This window comes from Zalophus californianus, chromosome 15, assembly GCF_009762305.2.
Source record: "Zalophus californianus isolate mZalCal1 chromosome 15, mZalCal1.pri.v2, whole genome shotgun sequence".
Taxonomy (NCBI): Eukaryota; Metazoa; Chordata; class Mammalia; order Carnivora; family Otariidae; genus Zalophus; species Zalophus californianus.
In genome coordinates, this window is record NC_045609.1 from 20260494 (window position 1) to 20277885 (window position 17392).

The 17392-nt window shown below is 44.2% G+C and overlaps 1 protein-coding gene and 1 pseudogene across 1 annotated transcript; both read right to left on the minus strand.

Moving 5' to 3' along the window:
* Nucleotides 1-6406: 6406 nt before the first annotated feature.
* LOC118356315 (endogenous retrovirus group K member 25 Pro protein-like) lies at nt 6407-7036 on the minus strand. The gene has a single exon (XM_035724128.1). It carries the CDS (start codon nt 7034-7036, stop codon nt 6407-6409), a length of 630 nt encoding a protein of 209 aa, XP_035580021.1.
* Nucleotides 7037-11450: 4414 nt separating this feature from the next.
* On the minus strand, nt 11451-12919 carry LOC118356316 (annotated as a pseudogene).
* Nucleotides 12920-17392: the final 4473 nt, after the last annotated feature.

The following is a 17392-nucleotide window of genomic DNA, read 5'->3' on the forward strand; positions in this document are numbered from 1 at the left end:
CTACAGAACACATGAAAGAAATTGAGGAAGACACAAAGAAATGGAAGAACATTCCATGCTCATGGATTGGAAGAATAAACATTTTCAAATGTCTAGGCTATCCAGAGCAATCTACACCTTCAATGCCATCCCTATCAAAATACCATTGACATTTTTCACAGACCTGGAACAAACAATCCTAAAAATTGTATGGAATCAGCAAAAGACCCCAAATAGCCAGAGAAATGTTGAAAAAGAAAACCAAAGCTGGAGGCATCCCAATGCCAGAATTTAAGCTATATTACAAAGCTGTAATCATCAAGACAGCATGGTACTGGCACAAAAACAGACACATAGATCAATGGAACAGAACAGAGAACCCAGAAATGGACCCTCAACTCTATGGTCAACTAATCTTTGAGAAAGCAGGAAAGAATATCCAATGGGAAAAGGACAGTATCTTCAATACATGGTGCAGGGAGAATTGGACAGCCACACGTAGAAGAATGAAACTGGACCACTTTCTTACACCATACACAAAGATAAACTCAAAATGAATAAAAGGCTTAAATGTGAGACAGGAATCCATCAAAATCCTAGAAGAGAACACGGGCAGTAACCTCTTTGACCTTGGCCACAGCAACTTCTTGTGGGACACATCTTGAAAGTCAAGGGAAAGAAAAACAAAAATGAACTATTGGGACTTCATCAAGATAAAAATCTTCTGCACAGCAAAGGAAACAGTCAAAAAATGAAAAGGCAACTTATGGAATGGTAGAAGATATTTGCAAATAACATACAGATAAAGGGCTGGTATCCAAGATCTATAAAGAACTTCTCAAACTCAACACCCAAAAAACAAATAATCCATTTAAGAAATGGGCAGAAGACATGAACAGACATTTCTCTAAAGAAGACATCCAAATGGCCAACAGACACATGAAAAAATGCTCCACATCACTTGCCATCAAGGAAATACAAATCAAAACCACAATGAGATACCACCTCACACCAAACAGAATGGCTAAAATTAACAAGACAGGAAACAACAAGTGTTGGTGAGGATGTGGAGAAAGGGGAACCCTCTTACACTGTTGGTGGGAATGTAAGTTGGTATAGCCACTCTGGAAAACAGTACAGAGACTCCTCAAGAAGTTAAAAGTAGAGCTACCCTATGACCCAGCAATTGCACTACTAAATATTTGCCTCAAAGATACAAATGTAATGATCGAAGGGGCACCTGCACCCCAGTGTTTATAGCAGCAATGTCCACAATAGCCAAACTGTGGAAAAAGCCAAGATGTCCGTTGACAGTTGAATGGATAAAGGAGATGTGGTTTCTCTGGAAAACAGTATGGAGGTTCTTCAAAAAGTTGAAAATAGAGCTACCATATGATCCAGCAATTGTACTACTGGGTATTTACCCCAAAGATACAAATGTAGGGATCCGAAGGGGTACATGCACCCTGATGTTTATAGCAGCAACGTCCACAATAGCCAAACTGTGGAAAGAGCCAAGATGTCCATCGACAGATGAATGGATAAAGAAGAGGTGGTATATATATATATGCCACGGCCCGCGTGCAAGGTCGAACAGGGGTGAGGGTAAGAGAATGAAACATAAAAGTATGGGAACAGGAGGGTTGCCCACGGGGATGCCGCGAGCAACAACTTTATTCTTACTTACACACTTTTTATAAGTTCAGGTTAGATAACAGTAGGACATAAACAAGTTCCACAGTTTTCTCCCTGCCCTCTCCTGGCTCCGTCCCAAGTTTTTGGTCCAAGGCCAGGTTCCTCAAGGACATAGTTTCCTCCCATGCCTTCAAAGGGCCTGGTGCGCTATTTTTCAGGGCTTATCAATAACACTGTGGCTTTCTTGGCCTGTATACAACTCAAGCTAGCCAGTACAACATGTTTTTGTATGGGGGCAGTCAGGTGGCCATGGTTCAAAGGGATCAGGGAGCCTTTGCTCTACCCGATTAACCCCTTTGTTGCTCATGGCTCCCGACATTTCCCCCTTTTATCTTTAAACGCAACATGTGTACATTTGCTTGGGTATTGGCCATGAAAGCAGACAGTGACTCCAAGCACACCATAAGCAGAGTAATAAGATTACCCCTACAACCAGAGCACACATAATCCAGAAGGAATGTTGGAGGATATTAAAGGGGTTAAACCCCTGTAGCTTTTGTAGAAAGGATTGTGCCATGTCTTTGGGGGTGACTACATGCAGATGGGAGGAGGCTATATTGTTTATTTGTTCTTGCAATTGAAACAGATCTAGGCTTACATTTGTCTCATGCCAGATACCTTGCAAGTGCCTCTGCACCATTTCCCAGGAGACGTTGTCAGCTTTCAGAGGGGTCACACAAATGGAACCATACCCTCCGTGGCACACAAAGGACAAACGAGTATGTAACAATGAATATTGGGTGCCCAAATATTCGACCGCCTGCTCTAAACCATCCAGGCGAGCCAAGATCTTCCTATCTATGCTTCCCTGGGTGGCAAGGGTCTGGGAGACATTATGAGCCAAGCTATTTACATGAGCGGCAGTATGTATGCCCTGGGACAGTGCCACCGTGGAGACAGTAGCTGATGCTATCAAAGACACCAAGGCAGTGATGCCAGCTATTAGGAGGCCTAGGAAACGTCGTCCCCGGCTAAGTAGGCCCTCTAATTCTTGCGCAAATTGATAGCCATAATCTCTATACCAGGGCCCCCTCACCTCTACAGGCATCATTAGATAAGGGGGCTGCATGGCTAGGAAAACCTTCTTTGTTGGATTTGGGGCGCTGGGTAAAGGCAAACAGTTGGTGAGATAACACTCCTCGCAAGTTATTTTGTAAAGGGTTCTATTGGCCTTAGCCTCGGGTACTACAGATCCGTCCCCCACTACAAACAGGAACAGTGGGGAAAGACATGCCCGAATTTGAAATGTCAATGGGCCCGTGGGGAAGCCAGGGAAAAGGGGTGAATTAGTTTTAACATCTCTCATGGCCGCAACAATTTTCCATAAGTCCGGGTGTCTCATCCTCCCCAGTGATAGCAGTCCCCCGGGAGCAGAATTATTGTGGTCGTATGGCCCATATCCTGAAGGCGGGGGGGAGCGGCGCAAAGGGAGATCCCTGTCTTTTGACCAGTCAATTATATAAGTGTCAGGTATGCCATGGGGAGTCACAATCTCTGGGTTGTGATGAATGCAGGTTTTCCAAGAGGGTCCGTAGGTTTTCCACGTTAGGTCAGATTTACAGAGGGGATAGTCAAGGTATGGGGTCTCAAGGGATCTGGAAGCGGGTCCGAAACGGCCAACAGGCAGGGGCCGTCGATGTTGAAGGACAACCTCGTTGATGTCCCAATTCTCCACCATTACACGAGGTGTCAAAGTGTCTCCTCTAGGTGGCTCAGTTCCATACCAAGAGCGGATTCTTCGGGAGACTGATGAAGTGACCACGCATCCATAATGGGGCGCCTCAGGGCCATCGATGGCCTGGAAACAAATGGGGGGGGCAGAAGCCAGGCTGGTCCAGTTAAAAGGCGCCACAGCATGAGTGAGGCCGGAAATCTCAGGCCCATCAAAAATGTCTGTGAAGTTAGTAAACACCCTGGGTGAGGGATCCTTCCAGGTGACTGCCCTCGCGGTAGGAGGGTCCGGGACAAAAGCCCAGTAAGAAGAGGCCTGGGCAGAGTCAAGGGTTAAAAGTGATAGCATGGCAAGGAAAAGGGCAACAGCCGTGACTGGCTGGCCCGACTCACGCACGGTGGCCTCAGCTCGAGCGGTCAGGGCTTTGATGTCTCCGCATGTTATTTTCCTCTGATCCGAGGCGGGGCGTCTCCTCGTCCTCCCGGAGCGGATCTGGAGCCGCCTCATTCTGCAAACCATCACGGACAATGCGGACGCATCGAAGCGGGAGCCAGCGTGGCGTCTCCTCATCCTGGGGAAAGATACAAGCGCATCCTCGGCCCTGGCGTAGGACCGGGTCGGGTCCCCTCCACTCCGCGGTGGCGGGGTCACGCCACTTTGCATAGAGGAGGGGAGCCTGCTCAGGCTGCCAAAAACGTTCGGCGGCAGTGCGGCCAACCGAGTCAACATTCAAAAAATTTAAAACAAAGAGTACTAATGAAAGGTGTAAATGAGGTGAATATTTTATTTTCCCCTGTAGTATTTTCCCCTCCTTTAATTTTTTGAGGTACATTTTGAGGGTGGAATGGGCTCTTTCGACAATGGCCTGACCTTGAGAATTATAAGGAATACCTGTTGTATGAGTGATGTGAAAATTTGCACAAAAGGTCTGGAATGCTGAAGAGGTATAGGCTGAATCATTGTCGGTCTTAAGAGCCTTCGGCATGCCCAGAACTGCAAATGTTGCGAAAAGATGATTTTGGACATCTACAAAAACTTCACCGGAGTGTGTAGTAGCAAAAATATAGTTAGAGAAGGTGTCGATGGAGACATGGATGTATTTAAGGCGGCCAAACGGTAAGTAAGTGGTTACATCCATCTGTCAAAGGTGGTTAGGAAGGAGCCCTCTGGGGTTAATGGCATATGAGGGGGGGTTAAAAAATTGGGGACAGGACTGGCATTCTCGTACAATTTGTCGGGATTCCTCCTGGGAGATGCCGTATTGACGCCGTAAGGCCTGTGCATTCTGATGGAATTTTGCATGGCTGCTTTTTGCTGCCTGAATGGTGTTTGTAGAAAATATATGTGTATTTTCATCAGCTATGCGATTGCCCTCCGCTAGGGGGCCAGGAAGGTTAGAGTGAGCTCTGATGTGTGTTATAAACAGAGGGTGCTGCCTCTGTAATAAGAGGAGCTGGATTGACTTGAATAGATGGAATAATTCTTCATCATTGGACAGTATGTAGGCCTCAGGTAGCTGTGGGACTGTTCTGGCAGCGTATTGACTATCGGTAAATAAGTTGAGGGGTTGAGTGTAGCGCTCTAGAGCGAGTGCAATCGCTTTGAGTTCTGCTCTCTGCACAGAGGAAGTGTCATAATGCAGGTGCTGAGTATTCTTATGTTGTGGTGAGACAGCATGTATGGCAATATTTCCTCTTTTGTCTGCATCTACGAAAACAGTAAAGGCAGAAGGAAGTGGCTGGGGAACAATGATTTTTTGAGCACAAATGGCAGTTTTGGCCAGAAATTGCAGGAGTTTATCTGAGGGTAAATGGAAGTTTATTTGGCCTGGATAGGATGCAAAGGCAGTTTGCCATGCTAAATGATGTTGCAAAAGATGTTCATATTGGTTTTTGGTTAGCATTGGCAATATGAGATAATTAGGTTCTCTTCCGAACAGTTGTATTGTTCGGGTCCTGCCTTTACATACTAACATGGCAATTAAGTCAGATGTCAAATTTATCATATGAAGCTGATGAAGGGCAAGATGCAGCCATTCTAAAGGGCCATGAGGCTGCCAAATAACGGCCATTGGCAATTGTTCGGGGAGTAAAAGTATTAAGTACAGTGGTAAATTGATGTCCACTTTAGTTATCTGAGCATTGGAGATCTGAGAATTGATTAGCTCTAAGGCTTGTTGGGCTGCAGGTGTTAAGGTACGAGGTGAAGATGGATCAGCATCACCTTTTAAGATATCAAACAAGGGGGTCAATTGTTTTGTAGTTAGATTTAAAGCGGGTCTAATCCAATTTATGTCTCCCATCAGTTTTTGAAAATCATTTAAGGTCACTAGGGACTGGGTTCGTATTTGAACCTTCTGAGGTTTAATAGTTTGCTTTTCTATTATATGCCCCAGATATTCAAAAGGGGCCGTACGTTGTATTTTGTCAGGGGAGAGGACCAGATTATATTGTTCCAAACATTGTAAGAGATGACGGAAGGCGGCAGTCAACATACGCTCGGTTTCTGCAGCCAAAAGAATATCATCCATGTAGTGGATGTAGTAAACTTGAGGGAAATTTTTCCGTAAGGGTGCAAGAGCCCTGCTCACATACTCTTGGCAAAGAGTTGGGCTGTTTGCCATGCCTTGAGGCAGGACTTTCCATTGATATCTTTTATAGGGGGCTTGTAAATTTGTGGAGGGTACCGAGAAGGCAAACTTCTTACAGTCATCAGCAGTTAGAGGAATGGTAAAGAAGCAATCTTTCAAATCCGCCACCAACAAATGGTAATTTAAAGGGATAGCGGAAGGGGCAGGAAGACCGGGCTGTAATGCCCCCATGGGTTTCATTACAAGATTTACAGCTCTTAGATCCTGTAGCAGGCGCCATTCACCTGATTTTTTTTTTATTACAAAAATGGGTGTGTTTCATGGGCTACAAGATGGTTCCAAATGACCAAGAGAAAGTTGCTCAGTTATGAGTTTTTGGGCGGCCTTTTGTTTCTCCTCAGGTAAGGGCCATTGATCTACCCAAACTGGCCGGGTGGTGGTCCATTCTATCGGTAGGGCATGAGGTCGGATCAATGACCCTGGGAAAAACCCAGGCCCGTTCTATCATATTTGGGGACATAGCAAAGAAGCTCAATGTTACCTTGAAGCCCCTTGCCAAGCCCTTTTCCTGGTTCGTAGCCCATGTTACACATAATATTTTTCACAACCTGATTTTGGAACACCTGTGGGACGTTGGCAGTTTCCAAGGTTAGCCCCATTTCTGAGAGTATATCTCGCCCCCACAGGTTGAGATCTATGTCAAGAACAAAAGGTTGGAAAGTTCCCGACAGACCATCATCAGATTTCCAAATAAGATGATTGGAGCTTATCTTGGGTGCTGAGGCCAATCCTACTCCCCTTATAGGGGTGATGGCGTCCTGCAAGGGCCAGGAGGAAGGCCATTGTTTCTGAGTCAATACAGAGACATCGGCCCCCGTGTCTATGAGTCCCTGGAAAATCTTACCATTGATAGACAGAGTTAATAGGGGTTTATCTTTTGTAATCTTTTGTAACCAATAGGCATCAGTTGACCCAAAGCCTTTAGATCCTCGCTTAGCTTTCAATGATGGATTATCTGTGTCTAAACGGGGAAGTAGTATCAATTGGGCAATGGGCACACTAGGTTGCAAAGTTATAGTGCCTTGTTGTAAGCTAACCATTATTTTAATTTCCCCAGTGTAATCTTCATCAATGACTCCTGGATATACTATTAAGCCCTTAAGGGTCTAACTAGACCTACTCAATAGTAAGCCCCATGTGTTTGGGGGGAGAGGTCCCCATATCCCTGTACTTATTGGCTGAGGGGGCATGCCAGCTTCTAAATAAACAGAACTATTTGGGGCCAGATCTAATCCTGCACTGGCTGGGGTGCCTCGGTGAAGGGATTCAATCCCAGGGAGGTCGGCCGTGTTGGCTCTGACCTCAGAGATGGGGGAGAGAGCATTGCCGCTATTGTTTGGTGGGGCTGCGGGAAGCCCCGTTGGGAGTTTCCCTGCTGCAGGGGGCGGCCAAAGCGGTCAGTTTTTGATCGACACTCATTGGCCCAGTGCCGTCCCCGCATACACCTGGGACATACAGAAGGTGGCTGTGGCTTATTAGGGGGGTTCCCCGAGGGAAAGTTGAAAGATGGGGCTTGCCTTGAGCTCTTAGGGCACTCATTACGAAAGTGTCCAAGTTCCCCGCATAGAAAGCAGGGCATGCGAGCTTTAGAATTCATTGGGGACTTTCCCTTTTGTTTTTTAAGAAGTTGTGTATGCAGCTGCTGCGGAGGAATTCCTCGAAGGGCTGCTGCTAAGGTCACTCCTTGTACATAACTGGGACCAATGTCTGCACACAGCCGCAAAAAATCCTCAAGGGTGCCCGTGGACTTCCAAGGCCTTATGGCCACTTGGCATGCTGAATTAGCATTCTCAAAGGCTAGCTGCTTCACTATAATAGTTCCTGCCTCTCCGTCCACAATAATCCTATTCACGGCTTGTAATAGCCGTGAAACAAAGTCTTGATAGCGTTCATCGGGCCCCTGTCTTATTTTAGATAATTCCTCTGTCCTTGTGCCAGTGGTCGGTAACTTTTTCCATGCAGTCAAAACAGCCTCATTGATTTGAACATAGGCAATCTCAGGGAAATGTATTTGGTTACCCACTTCATAATAAGCCCCAATACCAGCCAACATCTCATATGTGACAGGGATTTGGGTCCTTCTGTTATAGATAGCCAGATTGTTACATTTTTCCTCGAATTCGGCCTTTCACAATAGATAATCTCCCCCATTAAGGCAAGCCCGGGCAATAACCTTCCAATCTCCCGGGCAAAGAGCTTCTCTGGTAAGGTTTTCCATCATAGATAGGGTAAAGGGAGCAGTGGCTCCATACTGACTACAAGCAGCCTTTAAGTCTTTTAACATTTTAAAATTTAGGGCAGTATATGTCCGTTGGCCTCCCTGTAAGGTTACTGGGTAGGCATTAAATTCTCCCACGTCTTCTCCTGCCTGCTGCGCTGTTAGTAAAGTCCTCTGTAAAGGGCTAATGCCGGACACAGGAGACTGAGCAGCGCTCTGCTGATTGGTCATAATGGGAAAAGCCTGCAGTATGCTAGTTTGAGTACACTTAGTCACAGAATTGATCCCCTGCCCAGAGGCTGTGACTGCAGGCAGGACCGATTTCAACGATGTGGGCATAGTCAGAATGGGGTCATCATCAAGATAAACATCATCGTCGCCAAATTCATCCCCACCACTCTGAGCCTTAGGGGCTTTCCCCGCCAAGGGTATAGGCGGTGGTGGAGGAGGGAAAGGATCCTGGGTGGGTATGTTAGCATCATTGCCCAGGATCTCAAAAGAGGACACCCCAGTGGGAGTCAGGGGCACTTTAATAGGATCTTTTTCCTCATCTTCAACCCATGATTTTAAAGATATCAGCTCAATTTTTTGTTGTGGCTCCAGGATTTCACAAATATGAGACCAGAGGCCCATTGTATTGGGCGGCAAGGCACCGGAGCCCCGCAACTTTATTTGATTTTTCATCTCTTGGCCCATCCGTCTCCAATCCTCTGGGTTTGCTGTTCCTTCTAGTGGGAACCAAGGGCACAAATCTTTTATGTTCCTGAAAAATTCCTGCAGTGTGGAGGAAGACACCTTATGCCCTCTCTCTGCCAATAAAATCTGCAGGGTCCGCAGAAAATATGCATGACTAGCGGACTGACTTTGTCCCATAATTTCTTACTCCTGTCATGCCGGTTAAACGACCGGTTCTCTTACCTGGTTGCTTGCGACGTCAGTGTCCAGGATCCTCTTTCATGTGCTCAGGTCCCTGTTCGGGCGCCACTTGCCATGGCCCGCGTGCAAGGTCGAACAGGGGTGAGGGTAAGAGAATGAAACATAAAAGTATGGGAACAGGAGGGTTGCCCACGGGGATGCCGCGAGCAACAACTTTATTCTTACTTACACACTTTTTATAAGTTCAGGTTAGATAACAGTAGGACATAAACAAGTTCCACAGTTTTCTCCCTGCCCTCTCCTGGCTCCGTCCCAAGTTTTTGGTCCAAGGCCAGGTTCCTCAAGGACATAGTTTCCTCCCATGCCTTCAAAGGGCCTGGTGCGCTATTTTTCAGGGCTTATCAATAACACTGTGGCTTTCTTGGCCTGTATACAACTCAAGCTAGCCAGTACAACATGTTTTTGTATGGGGGCAGTCAGGTGGCCATGGTTCAAAGGGATCAGGGAGACTTTGCTCTACCCGATTAACCCCTTTGTTGCTCATGGCTCCCGACATATATATATATATATATACATATATATATATATATAATGGAATATTATGTAGCCATCAAAAAGAATGACATCTTGCCATTTGCAACGATGTGGATGGAACTGGAGGGTATTATGCTGAGCGAAATAAGTCAATCAGAGAAAGACACGTATCATATGACCTTACTGATATGAAGAATTCTTAATCTCAGGAAACTGAGGGTTGCTGGAGTGGTGGGGGGTGGGAGGGATGGGGTGGCTGGGTGATAGACATTGGGGAGGGTATGTGCTATGATGAACGCTGTGAAGTGTGCAAGAATGTTGAATCATAGATCTGTACCTCTGAAGCAAATAATACATTATACGTTAAAAAAAAAAAGAAGAAGATAGCAGGAAGGGAAGAATGAAGGGGAGAAATTGGAGGGGGAGACGAACCATGAAAGATGATGGACTCTGAAAAACAAACTGAGGGTTCTAGAGGGGAGTGGGGGTTGGAACATGGGTTGGCCTGGTGATAGGTATTAAAGAGGGCACGTTCTGCATGGAGCACTGGGTGTTATGAACAAACAATGAATCATGGAACAGTACACCAAAACAAATTATGTAATATATGGTGATTAACATAACAATAAAAAATTAAAAAAAACTAATGATGTAATGTATGGTGATTAACATAACATAATAAAAAAAAGAAGATGTGGTTCATGTATACAATTGAATATTTTTCAGCCATCAGAAAGGATGAATAGTTACTATTTACATCTACATGGATGGAACTGGAAGGTATTATGTTTTGTGAAATAAGTCAATCAGAGAAAGACAATTATCATATGGTTTCACTCATGTGGAAAATAAGAAACAGCACAGAGGAAGATGGGGAAGGGAGAGAAAACAGAATGGGAAGTCATCAGAAAGGGAGAAAAACCATGAGAGACTCTTAACTACAGGAAACAAACTGAGGATGGCTGGAGGGTTGGTGGGTGGGTGGATGGGGTAATTGGGTGATTAGCATTGAGGGCATGTGATGTGATGACCACTGGGTGTTATACCCCACTGATAAATTATTGAACTCTATATCTGAAACTAATGATGTACTATATGTTTGCTAATTGAATTTAAATAAAAAAGAAAGTAAGGTAATATATTCCCAAGCTGACCACAATTTTGTAACAAGATGATCAAAGGGTCATGCAGGAAGTCTTTTGGGCAGCCGTAGAGATCTCTTGCCTCTCCAATCCAGCCTTTAGAGTTAGGGAGCAAAGAAAGAAAGAGGAGCTCATTCTCATCCTGTATCCAGTTGGTCATATTTTTGCTCCCCTGGATATCAACTCCCATATGTTTCTGGGTCTGACATGCATGGTTCCAGGAGAGTCTTTGGTATTTCATATTTCAGGGATGATCAGTGACCCCTAAACAGATGGTATACATTATGGGAATAAGCAGTGCACTGATGTGACATGCTCAAGAGATACTGAAGGGTCAAGACCAGCTGATTCACCAGGACCTGAACTCAGTAGCAGAAGAGATGGCAGCAGCAGAGACCTGGGTCCTTGACTACAGGGAAAATGCAAACAGATGTTAGGGCTGCTCAAGCTAGAGAGCGTGGCAAGGGTATAGTTCTAGGGCAATATATTTCCCATCTTCTTTCTCTCTTTTTCCAAAGAAGATCCTTTACTGAGGTCTATTTAAAACATTTCAGTCCTTAATTCAAATAAACCTCAACTCAGTGGAATGGCTGATGTCTGATATAAGTAAGGGCTCATGGTGAAAAAATACACCCCACCTACAAAGACTTCAAAACAGGTACCTAACAAGAATGTGAATATAACTCAGGATCTCTGCCCCGTCTTCTTCAGGGTTTGACTGAGCTCCTCAGATTTGTGTATTTTCCAGATGAAGAAATCCCCATAGGGCCTGGCACCCTTGGTGTGTGCAATATAGATCATGTCCTTACCAATGCAGAATTCAACCTCAGAGGCTGACTGAAATTTGCCATCTAGAGCAGAGATGACCCTGGTCCAGACTAGGTTCTTCATTTTGTGTTTGAAGACAAGGAGCTGACATGGAACTCCCACTCTGTGAGGTCCAGGAACCCAGCCAGCTTGTCTATAGGCATGGTGGTGTAGAGCTTGAGGAAGCCTGCTCTTGCACTTCATCAGAAAACACCTTCATCTGCTCCAAGGTTTCCTTGTGTAGTTGGGGTGCACATGGCCATAGTTGGGCACTACAGGTGACAGTAATTTGGGACAGGAGTATCTTAAAATTTCCTCATAGACCTGGGGTTCTGTATTTCTCCCACAGCAGGAGGTGAATGTTCTTGTCAATTTGCATGGGGTACATAGTGAGGATGATGGCCAGCAGCACATGCATCTGCTTATTCTATTTATTAATCATCTCATACTTATATGTGGTCCTCTGAAACATGCTCTTCAGTCCTCTGGATATAGAAGAGGATGTTGGCAATGATCCAGATAGCATCCTGTTAGCAACACATTATCAAATATGCAAAACTGATGTTATAGTATGTGGTGACCTGGCACTTAGGCACACAAAAATACATGCTCTTCTTGTTCAGTTTGATATTCTCTAGTACCTTGATGACCTGGTGGTAAAATCCCAATAGAAGTGCAGATGCAGAAGACCCACCAGGCTGAAGTAGCCAAGCTTCTTATATAAGGAGTGCTGTCCATACTCCCCAGCCACACTCTCAGAGTCACCTCCACTTGTGTACCTCTCCAACTGTCAGTTAATGTTGGACTTGTCTACCAAGAAGTGAAGAACATTGAGGGCACTATGAACATTCCAGATTTTGGAATTAGAACAAAGGAAGTCAGTCTCCTCCTCTGACTTCTCATCAGTCTTACAGCGGTACTGACTGAAAGACTGAAACTGATACACTTGATCTTAGCCAAAAGGCCGAGAAGCGATAGACTGAAACTGATAGATGAACTCATTGATGTTATCCCAGAACCACAGGTTGGGTAGTTCAAGGGGAACAGAACCATTAGCATTAAGAATGTTTTTGAAGAGATTGCAGTAGTTGTATATGATTCAGACCCCTGCTCCAAGGAGGCTCCCTCACTGACATTGGCATATACCTGCCTGTAATATAATTCTTTGTACAAAATCAGGAAGACAGCACTGTTGCCAACCTGTGGAACAAGGGCTTCAGTCTCAGGCCAGGGTATATTCTTGAAGAATCTTTCAGTCAGCTTTGTTCAGCTGTCACAGATGTCCTCGATCTCATACAACTTTTGGTCAATGACATTACTGGATACATGGCTGGCCTGCAGCTCATACACCTCCTGGTCAATCAGATCTGAGATGGTTTTGTGGAAACACTAGATGAAGTTTTTGATTACTTTGAGGATCACCTGATAGGTCTACTGTTCATACTAATGTTCATAAGCCAGATCCTGCTTTGGATCTCCTGTGTGCAGATTATAATTGCCCTGGCAAGCATAGGGATCATAAGCAGCCTCAGACTCATAATCATCAGCAGGAAAAGATATGGTTGCAGCACTCACAAATACCACCAGAGAGTCCCATCTTCTCTTCACACTCTGGAGGGTGTTGAAATGAAATGAAAACAAGAAAGTTTACCTTTCAGCTCCCAGGTAGCCAAGAATCAAGAAAGCTTACGTTTAGAAGAGGTGGTCCAATAATTAAAAGTACTCTGGACAATGACAATATGTTCATTATGCAGAACAATGGAATAAAGAAATAGATTGAAGCTATGGAATTAAAAAAAATATTGCTTTTGATGTGGCAGAAAGTTCTGTAAGAGGATGTCATTGTTTGGAAGAAGGGGTTGGACAGGTAATATTTTAATTGCTTTAAGGGAGAGATAATTATAATGGAGTGTTCACAATTCTTTAGTGCCATATTATTTTTGCAATGTATATGAGAGGAAAAGGACAAAAAGAATAGATATCACAAATGGCCCTTTTTGGAGAAAGCTAAGATATTTAGGAAGGTAGATTGGGGTTGCTGAGAAGTTAGTATTGATTCGACTGAAAATTCTGAGTTGAAAGGGGAAATGTAGCAGGGTTACTAAGAAGAAATACAATGGGTGAAGTTTGTAAATACAGAGTAAAGGGGGGGAGATTACAAGACATTATGGAAAAAGAAATAAGGAAAGAGATCTGCATAATTTTTGAATTATGTATCTACAAATTAATGTGAGAACACTATGAAAATTAAGAGTAGAGGTGCTCCTGCATAAGGGTGGGACATATCTGATGGCATGTTACCAAAATTATCATGAGAAAAATACCCAAATACAAATGAATAGTTATTAAAGGTGTTGTCCTGGTGGTAACTCCAGTGACAGATTTGAGGACAGTTTATCCACAGATATGAAGAATGAGGTTAAAGGGAAGAACATGAGTTCTGTGAATAGTTAAATGGAACCTGTGTGATCATAGGGTTCTTGGGTATACCTCATAGTCTGTTTATTTTTTTACCACTTTCATAGAAATCAGGGTAGATATTAGAAATTTCATGCAGTTGCATACCCATATTGCTTCCCAGTTTTACTTAACAGCATTGTTGCCTGAAGGAACCATAGGACAAGGAAGTGATGGACACCTTCTCTCCTGGTGTACAGTGAAAGAACAATGGGCATTATAATTGTTGGTGTATAGGTCATCCCTTGGGAGAATGGTTTGTTTCACCCAAAAGGGAAAGTAAGAGCAGTATAGGAAGGTGTCACAGGATAGTATCTAAATAGGAAATGAAGTGCTTCTCCTTATTAATAGCTAATATTAACCCCAGTTCCCCTTCCCATATAGAACTGAGTTTGGGAACATGGTTGAACTGAGAAGTAGAATGAGACATCTGTTATTTTCCCCTTGACCCCGGGTGGTTGGGTTGAACCAGTCTAATGTTGGAGTCAGACTGGGTTGGAGCAGTCTTGGTTCATTCCTAGGCACTGGGCTCTGGGGACTTATCACAGGGACACAGGAAGTAGGAAGAGGAAGTGGAATAGGGCCCACTGGTCAGGGACAAGAAATGATAGGAGGCAGTCTGAGGCCTGAATTCTGTGAGGCTCAGCAGCCCACTAGGAAAAACAGATCAGTTGAAGGCTATAAGCTCTACCAATTAAATTTACAATTAAATTTTCTCTTGTTGGGAGGAGCCATAGGGAGGGATGAACATACAGAAAAGAAAAAGGAATCACACTCCTTCCCTAGATGTGAGCTTGTCTAGAAATTTGAGGTGACAGACAGGAAAACTGTCTCCACCTCAACACTCCCCACTTCTGCAGATCAAGGTCCAAGTCATCTATTTTCAACATCCTCCACAGTCCATTTCAGTCTCATCTTCCAAGACATATGACATACACTCTATCCAGCTGAATTAAACAGCTGGACCTTCCTTGAGCACATTCTCCATGTCCATGATTTGTTCATGCCATTCCCTCAGCCTGGAATGTCCTGCCTGACACTCTCTGGTTGTAGAAATCTTATCCATTTCTGCAGGCCCAATTCAAATGGCAGCTCTACCATGCAGCTTTCATGATTGTGTGGAAGTATCTTATTCCTCCTTTGAAGTCCTGTACCTCTGTGTGTCTAACATGGTTGATCAAATGCTACCTTGTAATACAGCGTTCATTCTTCTTTCTATTGCCGCATTGATGGTAGGATGGTGTCTAAAATAACGACTGTGGAATAGTAAGAGTTTAGCAAATATTTGCCACATGAATTGAATTCCAGGGTACTTGATGGAAAATGAGGAGAGGCTACAGAGAAATGGAAGTGACCAGCATTTTTTCTTTCTGCTGCTGCTTAATGTGTTCCACTTCATACCCAGTCATAGTGGAGGAGGTCCTAGAGATGATGAAATTAAGGCAGAAAGTGAAAGGATGGAAGACTTATGAGATCCAGTTGTGTTTTTTTCTGAATGTGGAATTTGTTGTTCTTGAAATAGGCAAAGAGTATGCTCTGCTACAGCTCAGTGTCATTTCACAGCATGATCCATCCGCTATAATTGCTCTGTGCACATTTGTTCTGATATTTGGCCTGACATGTGTGTCAAAGACCAAATGATAAAACCAATATGAATTAGTGAGAATAGCCTCAAATTGAAAGGGGGAAATGGCACTTAGAACAAAAACAAAGCATAAGTAGGATCAATTGGGAAACTAGCTGACAGTTGAAGATCATTCTGGAGTGCATTGGGAGTCAGATCCGCTAAATAACACACTTAGCAGTGAGGACTTTTGTTGGCCCGAGAAGAGGTTGGTATAGAAACCAGGGAGTCTAAGTTCTTTTCATAGCTCTAATCTCCTTCAGGAATTAGCTTCAATTGGCTTCCAGTTTTCCATTTATGAAATGGCTCTGAGATATTGCAAAGCATCTGTGTTCCAGAGAGTATAGAGCAGACAGAAGGCATTCTCTTCCATTTCATGTCCTGAGAACCCCTGGTCTTTAATTCTATTAGAACAATGGTTTATCCAGAGAAATATTTGTGTTCATTCATTGCAAAATTATTTTCTAAGATGCAACTGTGTGCCACGCTCTGCAGTATCTTCTGGGAATGGAAAAATGATGGTTCCAGCCAAGTCCGCTTTAGGTATGTGACCTTGACCACCATCAGTTCCATCTCTAAGCCTGTTTTCTTATCTGTAAATGAGATGACAATAGGATATAAGTCAAAGAATTGTTGTATCATGCAGCATAAAAGTGTGCAAAGCTCTCAGCTGAACATTGGGAACATAGGAGGCCACTAACAAATGTAAGCAGTGATGGTGATAATAGTTTGATTGCATCAGAGTGACAAACCAGCTGGGAGTTGGAGGGGGGTATATAGACCAATCTGAATCAATCACATGATGACTTTAAAAATTTTCAGATAACCTGTGGTATATTCAGACAATGGACTATGATTTAGTGCTAAAAAGAAATGAGCTGGAGAGTGATATCACCAAGAGGGTGACATAGATCATTCCTGAGTTTGCTCTATCTCACAAAAAGAACTGACAAATAGTCATGAACAAGACACATCTAAAACATGGAGGTGAAGCTGAAGCACTCCTGTATCACAGAGATCAAGACAGACTGCACTGGAAAGGTAAGAGAAGTGGCTACAAGTTGATGGCATTGCCCCTCCCCCAGGTCAACACAGCATCATATGGAAAGGTCTCTCCTGAGCCTACGGTTCCTCCAGTGGGAAAAGGGGGGGTATTCCAACCCCCTCCTAGTGTTTTGGGTCACTTCGTCAGAGCCCATACTCTGGTCTCACCCACGAGGATTGCTGGGGAGTCTATGGAGCTCAACCATGGAAAATCTGATTATGAAAGAGAAGGGGGAGGAGTTTCTAACAACCATTCTGTGGAACCAATTTGATGGTACACAGTGAACAGGGAACTCAGTGGGGTGTAGGAATTCCTGATTTGGGTCCTCAGATAACAAGTTTTTCTGGCCCTAGAGAATGGTTTACCCATGCCAGGCTCCATGTACTGCTTTGGAACATGATTCTTGGCCCCATATGAGCAGAAGGGTTGGTGAGAAAACCTGGAAGTTATGTAATCTAGCAATGCTCAAGCCAAGAGGTGCACAGGCAGAGCTGATGGTATGCAGTACAAAGCCAGTGGTCCTGGTCAGCTAGGAAACTTGGGGCATGTGTTGGCTTAAGACCATATAGAGCCTTACTGGCTTTAGAGCTCCCACTTCCTCTGCACCCAGGCAGGGAAACTAATTCATAGCACCACTTATTACTGAATACAGCTTTCAGACTACTTGAGCAGGGAACCTAACCAGGACACATA

What these genes read in the sequence shown, in the direction of transcription:
- LOC118356315 (XM_035724128.1), bottom strand. Translation starts at nt 7,036, where the DNA reads ATGGTTAGCTTACAACAAGGCACTATAACTTTGCAACCTAGTGTGCCC.